General features: G+C 51.1%; 1 protein-coding gene across 2 annotated transcripts in view; it reads right to left on the bottom strand.

The window, feature by feature from the left end:
* Positions 1-12,699, bottom strand: part of SLC12A5 (solute carrier family 12 member 5) — a 38,709-nt gene that overhangs the window by 1,710 nt on the left and 24,300 nt on the right. For both annotated transcript variants that reach the window (XM_003787666.2, XM_003787665.2), the window contains exons 12-22: positions 11,253-11,427; positions 10,508-10,626; positions 9,814-9,912; positions 8,699-8,818; positions 8,244-8,348; positions 6,906-7,074; positions 4,637-4,832; positions 3,293-3,462; positions 2,770-2,901; positions 1,359-1,466; positions 55-177 (exon numbers count right to left, since the gene is read on the bottom strand). In XM_003787666.2, coding sequence (XP_003787714.1) covers positions 55-177; positions 1,359-1,466; positions 2,770-2,901; positions 3,293-3,462; positions 4,637-4,832; positions 6,906-7,074; positions 8,244-8,348; positions 8,699-8,818; positions 9,814-9,912; positions 10,508-10,626; positions 11,253-11,427 — 1,516 coding nt within the window. The remainder of the gene's footprint in view (positions 1-54; positions 178-1,358; positions 1,467-2,769; positions 2,902-3,292; positions 3,463-4,636; positions 4,833-6,905; positions 7,075-8,243; positions 8,349-8,698; positions 8,819-9,813; positions 9,913-10,507; positions 10,627-11,252; positions 11,428-12,699) is intronic.

Below are 12,699 nucleotides of genomic sequence, written 5' to 3'. Positions count from 1 at the left end.
GGAGACCAAGGGTCTGCTCTCACTGGCTAGGGCCAAACCACCTCAGCTGCACACCTCTTCCTCTGGTTTCTCCTCACTGTCACCAGCTGTCTCTTCTGGGACGTTGAGGCGGAGCCGAGTGTTGGCTGGGTTCTTTCTCCGAATTGAGCCTCGTGACTCATCTGTGATACTCTGGATCTAGGAAGTGACACAAGTTAGCACCAGCACTGCTGGGAGTCACCACCCGTGCCCTGCAAAAAGCTACCACCAGGGCTGACATTCGGCCAGGATGCGCACTTTCTGGAACTGTACCAGTTGCTAAAATATTACAATAGTTGGAGATGAGAAAGGTACTACACCACTGACCTGGCCATCCCAGCTCTTCTGTCCAGAACAAATATTGAACAAAACAAGCTTGGTGGGGAACCCCAAGAACCCCTAGAACCCCAGATCTCCCCACCATTCAGCAACCAAAAGATTAACACTTGGCACAGCAAGGCTCTGTCTTAGCACTACGGTCCAATTTCAATTCTGGCTGGACCATGCACATGTGCCATGTCTTACAAATTTCACAATCACTCTTCGATAACGCCCATCCTTGGAGGATCCATTCTCCCCAGTTCATTCCCCTGACCATATACCAACCACATTCTGAGAAGTATGTTATCTATCCAGGGCAGGCTCGTAACCCATGGTTCTTTCACCCTTACCTATAGGCTCTTGCACCCCTTCCCCAAGCAACCTGTCACCCACCTCCAGGAGTTCTTCCCCCCCAGCCTGGAGTTCCACCACTCATTTCTCCAAGGACTCCATCCCGGAATGGATCTTTCATCTCTATTCCAGGGGACCAGTGGTCCCACATTACCCACACCTGGGAGATTTTACACCCATATACCACAGGGGGCTCAACACCATTACTCCTGAGAACCCATCCATCACACCCTAGGAGATTTGCCCCTAACTGTCCCCTACTGGTTATATCCATTGGTAACTCTGTTACCCACTCTCTGAGAGTCTTTTATAAGCCCTCTTGTCCCCCACACTGACATCCCATGCCACCAAGGACTCATGAGCCATTTGTATTTAGCTCCCATTATTCTCCTTCAAGCCCCAGAAGTCACATACAGAGGGGAAGATATGTCACCCATGCTAAGGTCTCTTTGGATCCTGGCTGGGAGGTTTGGTGGGTGCAGTGGCAGTGTGTACCCCCACTGCAGGGAGACCAGTATCAGGGGGGATGACTGGGGAGAATCAGGGTGATGAGAGTGAAGGGGGCAGTGTCAGTGGCCAGGAGTCAGCACGGGGCCATCCCAAAACTGTGCAGACCCAGCACTGGCAGCAGCTTGAGGCTCTCCAGAACCCAGCCAGGGCAGCCTCACCTCCCGCTCCCGCTCATTCTTGGTTAGATGCATCTGTTTGAGGATCTGGGAGCGCTGCTCCATCACCAGTGTTTTCTCATAGGTGTAAGCTGAGATGTCACTTTCATGCTGTGGCAGACAGAGTGAGAGGGGCAAACGAAGAAAGCGTAAGTTCTGAGCTCGGGGAAGGGGAGCAGATCCCCCTTCCACCTGCCAGGCTAGGGCTTCCCTTCCCCCAACAGAATGAATTTCATCAAGGGTTGTGGGAGGTAAGGATAGAGCAGAGAGAGCCACACTCTGGAAAGCAGGCAGCTCATTGACTCCTCAGCCCAGCACAGGACCAGGCATGTGAATGGATGAACTAATAGTGAATGGATTAATTAATTATCTAGGTGAATAGGAAAGGCGAAGAAGCGGAAAAAGGAGCAAAGGGATGAATGAATGGATACGTGAGTGAATGAACACATCAGTAATACATAGATTAACGAATACACGGGATGATGGATGGATAAATAAACTGAGCATGGATGGACAAGAGGTTGTAGAGTAGCATTGCTGGGAGCAAAGGCTCCAGAGCCAACCTCCCTGGGTTTGAATCCTGGCTCTGCCACTTACAATATTGGGCAAATTACACTCATATGCTGCAAATGACGTTTGGCCAACAATAGATTGCATACACAACAGTAGTCCCATAAAATTAGAATAGTATATTTTTACTGTAAATTTTCTATGGTTAGATACATTTAGATACGCAAATACCATTGTGTTACAATTATCTACAGCGTTCAGTACAGTACCATTCTGTACAGGTTTGTAGCCCCAGACCAACAGGCTACACCACACAGCCCCAGGGTGTAGGAGGCTACACCATCTCCGTTTATGTAACTGCACTCCACAGTGCTCCGGTAACGACAAAATTGCCTAACTACGCACTTCTCAGAATTCATCCCCATCACTCAGCAGAACATGACTGTACCTAACCTTTCTGTTCCTCAATTTTCCAATCCATAAAATGGAAATGCTGATAATTGTATCTATCTCATGTGTACCAATCAGGCACAGTGACACACACCTATAGTCCTAGCTATTCAGGAAGCTAAAGCAGGAGAATCACTTAAGCACAGGATTTTGAGGCCATCCTGGGCAACATAAAAAGACCCCATTTCTAAGAAATACATACATATATACATATATATATTATATACTATATAGAACAGCACCTGTCATATCTGAGAGCATGGTTAGACACGGCTATTCTTATGAAGGAGAGAAGGATGGATGGATGAACGCTGATGTCAAAGGCTAACAGGTGGATATGAGGAAAGGGATCTGGCATCAGAAGCTGATAGATGCTGGGGTTGTTCTATTTGGTGCTGAAGCCAAGAGGAATGAGATCTGAGTGTGACTCCAGGAGTATCTCCTGGGGACTCACCATCTCCACCACCTCGACCTCTGCAGTGATACGTAAGTGGTATAGAAATGTGGTCAGGTCCTTTTTCATCTGAATGCTGTTGTCATCTATCTGGGCCACGGTGAAGATGCGCATCTTGCACTTCCGCCAGACCTACAAGGGATGGAAGTGATCCAGGAAGGTCCAGCCCAGACGCAGTGAGGAGAGCCAGGCCAACACATCCTGTCCCCTCACCCTTCCCACCCACTTCCCACATAGTCATGTGGGCCTGAAATCTTCTATCTCAGGGGCCAGGCCCTTCAAAAGCTCCCTGCTTGGGTCTGAGGGTCCCCTGAAATCACTTGCTTGGGTCTAGCACTGCTGTTCCTTACAGCAATGCACCTGTAGAATGAAGGAGGTTATCAGATGCCTTTCCCAGAAGCTCACAGGAAGGACATGGAAGGTGGCCCTGGCCAGCACCCACGAGCCTTACCTGGGTGCTCCCATGAGCACGTGTATAAATGCATGTACACATGCACACACACGCTCACATGTGCACACTCACCTTGTGGTGCCGCAGCAGGAAGGGCAGCAGCATGAGCATGCCCCCGTCATGCACAATCCACCAGACATCAATGCTGCCCTCAGAGAAGCGCTCCGGGTTCCCAGGAAACATGGAGACGTTCTTGGTGACCAACAGGGCCAGGTGGCCAGCTGTGGTTTCCCGGACCAGCTCTGGAGGAGGCCAAGGAGAAGGCCAGAGGGGGGAAATAGTGATTTGGTCTCCCTGGACACACGGCCACAGCCACAGGGGCTCCTAGGACCCAGCACTCCAATCCACCCCACCTGGCTTTGGCCTTGGGCTGAGTAGTGAGAAAACCAGCATCTACCTGGACCTCAACACATATTTGGTTTGAGGATAGGGAAAAGCCCTCAACCTCTCTGGGACTCAGTTTCCCCATCTGATAAATGGCAATAACACTGCCTGTCCTTTCTGATTATTAAGAACCCACCATGCACAACCTCACTGACTCTTCCCAACACTTTGTAACCATGATCTACCTACGAAGGAGACAGAATAGCTTGGAGTTAACAGTGCAGCCTCTGGTTTGTGACCTGAAGCAAAATTCTTAATCTCTCTTTGCCTCAGTCTCACAAGAGAATGGAGATAAGGACACGTAGGCCTCATAGGATGAATGAGAGAATAAGAAAGCCTCGGCTTGGCGCCTGTGGCTCAAGCGGCTAAGGCACCAGCCACATACACCTAAGGTGGCCGGCTTGAATCCAGCCCCGGCCGGCCAAACAACAATGATGGCTGCAACCAAAAAAAAAAAAAAAAAAAAGTAGCCAGGCGTTGTGGCAGGCGCCTGTCGTCTCAGCTACTTGGGAGGCGGAGGCAGGAAACTCGCTTGAGCCCAGGAGTTGGAGGTTGCTGTGAGCTAAGATGCCACGGCACTCTACCCAGGGGAACAGCTTGAGGCCCTGCCTCACAAAAAAAAAAAGAAAGCCTCAACCTGTTGGCACTCAGCTCATTCAACAAATGTTAGTTATAACATTACTATTAACAAGGATTACCGAGGAATCTGATGCTCAGAGAGGGCAAATCGCACAGCTGGAAAGAACCAGAGCGGAGATGCTGACTCCCCCTCCCGGCCTCTGCAACTTCAAAGCTGTAGCTGTTCCCACTGCCCTGCACTGCCTTCCCCCAGCCCCCACCCCCAGGTCCCCTACCCCCTGTGCAGCCAAGACTGTCTCATCCATCCGCAGCTGGGTTCCCAGCGCCTAGCACAGTGGCTGGCACATGGCCAGCACTGACTGCTGTCACCTGCGTATGCTGAATCCACACATGGCTGCTGTGCTTGGGAAGCCCCGCCCCAGCCCTCCACCGCCCAGCCTCCCACAGCATTACCGATGAAGTTCCTCCACGTCTGATGGTCTTCCTTCTGCCTCCAGTTGCGGGGCCAGCCAACAAGCACGGTGTTGTGCTGCAGACCTCCCAGGCCCCCAGACTGGATCAGATGGGACACCCCGTCACGCAGGTTGGAGGAGATCACCACTTGGCAGAAGCCCTTGACCTTCTCTGCCTCCATCAGACGCCGGATAGACTGGGGTAGGAGGATGTGCAGTCAGATCAGCACTGGCTTCAGGCCTCCCTGGCCCTGGCTGGGCCCCTTGCGGCCTCCCTGCCTCCTGTCTCTCCCCTCCTTCCATCCCAATCTTCACGAAGCTCAGCTCTGACCGACCATGTCAGTTTCTGGCACCAGAGCTCTGCACGGTTTCATTTTTGTGCCCAATTCCTTGTTGATCAATCCAGGTTCTTCACGACCTGACCCCACACTTCCCACAATGGTCTCCCACAGTGGCATGCTCTCCGCCCCACCCTGAGCTATGCACCCTGCCTGGTCCAACTCAAATGTCACCTTCCTCAGATACCACCCCTGTCCCGGGCTGAATTCAACTGGGTTTCTCTGGTTTCTCAGACAATTTGTTTTAACAATTTTTTAAGTAGCATAATGATAATCATTTAAAATGAACATTTAATCTGTATTTCGAGGGAAGTGTTCTTATTCTTCCTATTTTATAGATGAGGAAATTGAGGCTTGGAGAAATCAAAACTTGCTTAAGGACACAAAGCTAAAGTTACTGTGAGGATTCAAGTCTCGAGAGTCTTACTCCAACCCCCACGCCCTTAACCACAGCCCAATGCCAAATACACAGAAGTTCCATTCCTATCTGCCACTTCTGGCTGTGTGATCTTGGTAAGTCATTAAACTCTACAGGTCTTGGTTTTCTTTTCTTTTTTTTCTTTTTTTTTTTTTGAGACAGAATCTCACTACATTGCCCTTAGTAAAGTGCTGTGACATCACAGCTCACAGCAACCTCCAACTCTTGGGCTTATGCGATTCTTTTGCCTCAGCCTCCCAAATAGCTGGGACTACAGGTGCCTGCCACAGTGCCCAGCTATTTTGTTGTTGTTGTTGCAGTTGTCATTTTTATTTAGCTGACCCGGGCTGGGTTCGAACCTGGCTGCTTCAGTGTATGTGGCCAGTGCCCTTACCACTGAGGTACGAGCACACCAAGTCTTGGTTTTCTGCTCTGTCAAGTTGGAGGTCATGACAGCCACATTTAGGAACAAAGAGAACCAATACAGCGTGGTGCACAGTTAGTCTCCCTCCTGGCAGACTACAAATACCCAACACGTTGATTTGGATGTGACTGACTGTACCACAGTACTTATCAACACCTGAGGGCTCAGAGAGCCTTCTCTGTGTGTACTTTTCCCTACCAGGCTGCGAGCACCTTGAGGGCTGAGATGTGGTCTTAAACATCTCCCCTGTGCCTCACCCAGCGCCGGTTACATAGCACATTCTCAGCCACTGCATGTTGAACTGAACCGACCAGTGGAGGCCTCCAGCTCTGGGCCCTGACAGATTGGTGTGAACGGCCCAGTGAGGCAGAAACAGCAACTGTCACAAGCCATCAGGGGTGCCCCTCCCTGTCTCACCTCACCTCCCTTGGGCTCCTTTTTCCTCTCTCCACTCCTAGCCATAGCCCTGAGGGGAGAAAGGCCTGGATCTCAGACAAACCTACTGCCTCCACCACTACTACCATTGGGTTCCAAACACCTCTTAGTGCACTTGTTACAGACACTGGCTCCCCAGCCCACCCTGGCTCTGTCTGCTGCTCTGTGGGCATGGACTAGTGGACAGAGACAAGGGCAGGTGACACAGAGCAGGGACCCAGGTTCAGATCCTGTGCTTCCAGTGGGCTTTGTGATCACAGCAAGATGTTGCCCCCTTCTGGGCCTCAGTTCCTTCCCCTGCCAAATGTGGACGCTCACCCTGTCAACTCCAACAGTGTAAGAATTAAGAGTCCATGGTTGTGAAAACATTTAGAAAGAATTACACTTTGGCAGGAAGAAATCTGGAGTAGGATTCAAATGGCCTTAATTTGAATCTTGGTTTTCGGTCTTGACTTCTCTAAGCCACAATTTCCTAATCCATAAAACAGGCCCTTCTTGTTCTGATGGGTTTTTTTGTTCAGTCCCTGAGCCCTTGGGCTCCTCTGAGGACAGAAAAGTCTGCACCCCCTTTGATCCCAAAGGTGGTAAGGAAGGAAAGAGCAAAGTGATAGAGACTGTCTGGCCTTCCCCACACCCCACCAGGGCCTCTGCTCACCTCCTCTGCCCGCTGGGCCTGGGGATGGTTTTCCAGAAAGGTGCCCTCGAGGACAGAACCCACAATAGTCAGGCCCTTCCCTGCCTTGAGCTGGGAGGTCAGTGAGAGCAGCTGGGGGTGTACCACATTCTGATCTTGGTCCACACGCACTAGCACCAGCAGCTGGGGCCTGAAGAGGGTGCAGGGTCACATGACTGTCTGCCACCTACCCAACCATCCACCCATGGCCAACTCACCTAACCATCTGTCCTCTATGCTCCCATCCATCTGTCACCGCATCACCCACCCATTCATCTAAATAACCATCCATCCATTTCCTTGAATAACAGCCTCTTCAACCATCTCCTGACATATCCATCCGTCCACCAATCACCTCTCCATTCCTCTCTCTCATCTACCCATTCAACCACGTATTTTGTCCTTTATTTATCTACTCACACTCATATTAACTTAGCTGTTCATGCAGTATTGCCTCAATTATCCATGCATCCACCTACCCACTAGCCATTCACACCTACATCTATTTTCCCAACTATCCCCTCAAACATATAAGCACTTATCTATCCACGTGTCTATCCATCTATTCATTTCCTCATTTAGCCATCCCATTTAGCCAACCAGTGATTTAATAGAATTCTCTAAACACCTACTCTGGGCCAGACCCTGCGCTAAGCACTTGAGAGTTCACAGGTAAATAATGCCAAGTCCCAGTCTCTGGAAGCCCCAGTTTAGCAGGCACCAGCAGAGACAAGCCAACAATGCCCTAGGCATTGTTCAGAGTCCCAGGCTTTACTTTTGGCAAACTGAAACTCAGGGAGATGGAGGTGAGGGAGCTAAGCACACAATTAAGAAGCACCTCGCGCTGAGAGGCAGGAGATTCCATGACCTCTGAAACCCAGTCTGGCCCCTGATTTCCATGTGAATAAAATGGAGGAATTGTCATCAATCTAGAGGTGCCTAAAAGCCCCTGTACGTCTCAAAGGGAATAATTCTCCCAGAACAAATGCTACCATATGTGATGATGTGTGGCACGTGCCTTCTCCACAGAACTGTGAGAAGAACCACGTCTCCAAAGACAGGAGGGGGCTTGCCACACATTCATAAATAGTTTGAACAAGTGAAGGAATAAATGAATTAACAAATGAATAGATGATCAGGAGGTTGATGTGGTAGGTGTCCTTTGGAGAACAAATGTCTGGAACTCAGCTCAGCCCTGTGTTCCAGGTGGGAGGGGAGGACAAGGCTGTGCATTAGGGGCCACCCAGCAACACAAAGTCTGTGGATGGGTCCGGGCAAGGCCCCCTGGTCCCCACTGGCTCAGGCCCTCACCCCAATTACCTCCAGTTCTTGGTGTGTGGAGGCCCCTCCTCCAGGCGTAAGAGGGCGTATCGAGCAGCGCTGAGAGACAGGCCTCGGATCCCATCGCCCCACTCTTTCTCTGCCCTGGGGTCAGAAAGGGGGTCAGGAGAGGCAAGCAATAAGGAGAATTGTCCACTCTGTCCCAGCTGCCCCAGGGTGGAACTGTCTAGCTCAGGCTCAGAAAGGACATGCATGTCACTCCTGCCAACTCGTTCAGTCTCAGTCAAGCCTTGGAACATGGCTTCTCAATCCATTCTCTCACCACTCCTGTCCAGTTCTCGAAGCCTTTCCCCAATCCACATCACCCTTGCCCTCCACTCCAGCACCATCATCTCCCACTCTTTGCTTCGTCCCACCCCACCATCCCCACCACCTACCCTGCCTTACCTCTCCCCCCCCATAAAATGGTCCCTTTCCCAGAACCCTGCACTTACCCACGGTACTCAATATATTTATAGATGAGGCCAGCAATGAGCATGGCCACCAGCGCGTAGTACCAGGAGCAGATGAACATGAGAGCCAGGCAGAGGCTCATGCCCAGGAAGGAGAGGGTCCTAGACAAGTAAGAAGACCCAGCCTTTGAGTCTGGCAGGGCTGTCACAGGAAATAGGCTTGGACAGCAAGAGTGAAATGGAGAACGGCCTGGAAAGGCCCAAGTGTGGATGAGGCCACACATCACCTCCACGTGGACCATGGGGATATCAGACCTTCCAGAAGAATGAGCAGTCACATACAGGCCACCACCCATTCCCTGTCCAATTCCTGAATCAGCACACTACCCCATCTCTGTGCCTTGGACCCTGCCGACAAGCCTGTCTGGATGCGCTATGGGGCAGGAGTCTCTGGGGGAGTTGGAAACAGGTCCTCCTAGGAAGAGGCCCCCAGCAAAGCAGGGGCATCAAGATGGGGAGTCAGGCAGCTCCCTGACTAAGACTATGGTCCAGGTATGCCATAGTCTTGCTGAGTGCCTTGGGCCAGTCCCTTCCCCTGTTTGAGCCTCAGTTTCCTTTTTTGTAGAACAAGCAGGATAATCCCTTCCCTTTCTGCCCCTGGGGGCCTATCATAGACCATAAGTTAAAATGATGAGAACAGCCTTCATGAAATGAGCACCTTCTATGCACTGCAAGGCTCACAAGAAGCCCACAAGGCAGGTGCAGCTACTGTGCCATTCATAGCTGAGGAAAGTGAGGTCCTGAGAAACTACATTAACAGCCCCAGAGCTCCCAGCTAGGAAGTACAAAGGCATAACTTGAACTCAGGCCAGGCTGACTTCTAACCTCCATGCTATGTTGTGAGATGCTGGACATCACGGGCAAGGGAGGGATTACAGCTGAGACAGCTTATGATGATGTTATATTGTTATCTAGAATGCAAGGAGACTCCCTCCAGGCCCTTGATCATCAGAGTCAACAATAAAAGCTGGAGGAGACGGGCTTCCCTGTTTAAGTTTGGGCTCTGTATACCCAGAGGGGATGGGCTGAAGTGAGGTGGGGATTGGGGTGGAAGCCAGCCAATGGGTCAGTGGGGATGTGGGGGATAGGGCACCCACCAGTGGTAATATCGAAAACGTGGCCTCCAGTTGGGTGTCCTCAGCAGCGTCTGCACAGCACAGGCCAGGTTCACAAACATGTAGCACATCAGGAAGAACCTAGAACAGAGGAAGGTCCCAGGGGGGACAGAGATGTTAAGGGGAGGAGAAACAGAAATGAGGCATATGGAAAGAATGGGGTGTGGGAAAGAAACCGGGGAGGTGGCCGAGTCATGCTCTGGTGGTTAGGATGGAGTTTAGAGGCTCGGCGCCAGCCACATACACCAAAGTTGGCAGGTTTGAACCTGGCCCGGGCCAGCTAATCAACAATGACAACTACAACAAAAAATAGCTGGGCATTGTGGCAGGTGCCTGTAGTCCCAGCTACTTGGGAGGCTGAGGCAAGAGAATCACTTAAGCCCAAGAGTTTGAGGTTGCTGTGAGCTGTGATGCCACAGCATTCTCCCGAGGCTGACATAGTGAGACTCTGTCTCAAAATAAAAAAAAGGATGGAGTTTAGAGCCGAGTCCCCTACAACACATGCTAATACATGAGGGGATGAATCCCTGAATAACAAAGAGTGGGTTTCTGTGGCCAGTGGGGAACTTGCTGGGGTTATGAAAGCATTTGGGTGGGGTGTCATGGGTCACAGCTGAGGGGTCTAGGTAGAGAAGCCCACTGAGCTGACAGGGAGGGCAAGACAGCAGGCACATACATGGAGAGAATGGGGGCGACCTCGTCGAGGGAGGCAATGAGAATGCCAATCTCGCAGATGCAGGCAGTCAGGAGCAGAGCCCAGGTTGGTTCGCCGTTGGCTTTGCCGTGGCCAAAGACCTGGGAACAGAGCAACCAGCATGGCACACTGAGACCTTAAGGACTTCTTGCCCCCCTCCCCCAGTCTTGGGGACCAGGGGAGCAGAGGCAGGGATTCTATAACCAATGAGGAAGGGAGAGCATGTTGTTTGTCGTCCTCTAGGCAATCCAAAGGGACAGCAGGATTTTGCTGTGACTCGCCCACCCTGACATTGGTACCCCAGTGCAAGGAAGTTCAAATGATCCCCGGAGGGGAAAGAAGCTCCAGTGGGCCAGATGGGAGAGGAGCTGTCAAGGGGGCAGTAAGCGGCCATGACCTGGTGCTCCATAAATCTTATTTTTTTTTAAGCACCATGGAGAGAGCTACCCTTTTCTTGCCCTTTGCCTGGCTCCCTGAGTCTCTGACCAACCGCAGAGCCAAAAGAAGGCTATTTGTTTTTTCTCTAGGAGCAGATAATGCCCAAAAAGATGGCACCAGGTAGCTCAGGGAGTGGGGCACCGGCCCCCTGTGCCAAGGGTGGCAGGTAAGACACACCCATTCTTCTTAGTGGCCCTGGTTCACTGTGCAGCCTCTCTGGGCAGTGACCTGGCTAGGCAGAGGGGGAAGGAAGGCTATGGGGCTTCCAGGCTGTTCTCCCCACACTGACCTGCAGGAAGGGCACAATGCCATCCCGCGAGATGGCCTGCAGCAGGCGTGGGGCCCCCGTGAGACTCTGCAGCCCAGCCCCGCAGGTGGAAAAGAAGGATCCGATGACAATGACCCAGGGAGAGGGCCAGGCCAGTGTGCCCACCACCAGGTTACCATTCACTGCTTCTCCGAACCTGGAATGATGCAGCAAGGGGACAGGAGATGCTGGCTGAGCAACAGCTTAGAGATTCCCGGGGCGGATCTCCCCACATCAACTGCAGGACAACTATATGCCAACCACAGGATTAGCCTCCACAAGGGTGAGACAGAGCCCCACATTTCCTGGGCACTTCCTGTGTGTGTGGCCTTGGGCAAGTCATTTAATCTCTCTGAGCCTCAGTTTCCTCAGCTGTAAAACAAGATCATTAGAAACTAATCATAGGCTGGGCACAGTGGCTCATGCCTATAATCCCAGCACTTTGAGAAGCCAGGAAGGGAGAATGGCTTGAAACCAAGAGTTCAAGACCAGCCTGGGCAACATAGGAAGACCTCATTCTCCATGAAATATTTTAAATTAGACAGATGTGGTGGCACATTCCTGTTGTCTAAGTACTTTGGGAGGCTGAAATTGGAGGATTTCTTGAGGCCAGGAGCTTGAGACCAGCCTGGACAACACAGAAAGACCCTCTTTCTATAAAAAAACTTAAAATGTGGTGGCTCACTCCTGTAATCCTAGCACTCTGGGAGACCGAGGCAGGTGGATTGCCCTGAGCTCAGAAGTTTGAGCCCAGCCTGAGCCAGAGTGAGACCCCGTCTCTACCAAAAAAAAAAAAAAAAAAAAAGCTGGGTGTTGTGGTGGGCACCTGTAGTCCCAGCTACTTGGGAGGCTGAGGCAAGAGAATTACTTAAGCCCAAGAGTCAGGGGTTGCTGTGAGCTATGATGCCATAGCACACTACCAAGGGTGACATAGCAAGACTGTGTCTCAATAAAAATAAATAAATAAATAAGAGCAGATTCTGGTGGCCTGTGCCTATAGTCTCCACTCCTCAGGAGGCTGAGGTGGGAAGATTGCTTGAGCCCAGCAGTTTGAAGCTGCAGAGAACTATGATTGCGCCTCTACACTCCAGCCTAAGCAACTGAGTAACACTGCTATCTCCAAAAAAATAAACATATAAGCCTATCTTATATGACTGGTGAGAGGAAAAAAGGAGATAAGACATGTGAAAGGCTTAGCACCATGCCTAGAACACAGTACTGATGTGATTGTCGCAAATGGTCAATTGTCGACCTTATGCCATTCTGGACTCAGCCTGTTAGAGCCTCAGTGTGTCTATCTGAAAAATGGGGATGCTGGTCTCATTGGGTGGTGTTGGTGTGAAAATCAAAGGAATGGATTTTCTAACAATGACACTGTCTTAAAATGGAAGATGCTGCCTCAATAGGAAGAGAGACGCCTGTTCCTAGA

The sequence above is a fragment of the Otolemur garnettii genome, unplaced genomic scaffold (genome assembly GCF_000181295.1).
Source record: "Otolemur garnettii isolate 467f Iridium unplaced genomic scaffold, OtoGar3 scaffold00023, whole genome shotgun sequence".
Taxonomy (NCBI): Eukaryota; Metazoa; Chordata; class Mammalia; order Primates; family Galagidae; genus Otolemur; species Otolemur garnettii.
The sequence above is the reverse complement of the archived record's forward strand: the minus strand, read 5'-3'. Positions and strand labels throughout refer to the sequence as shown.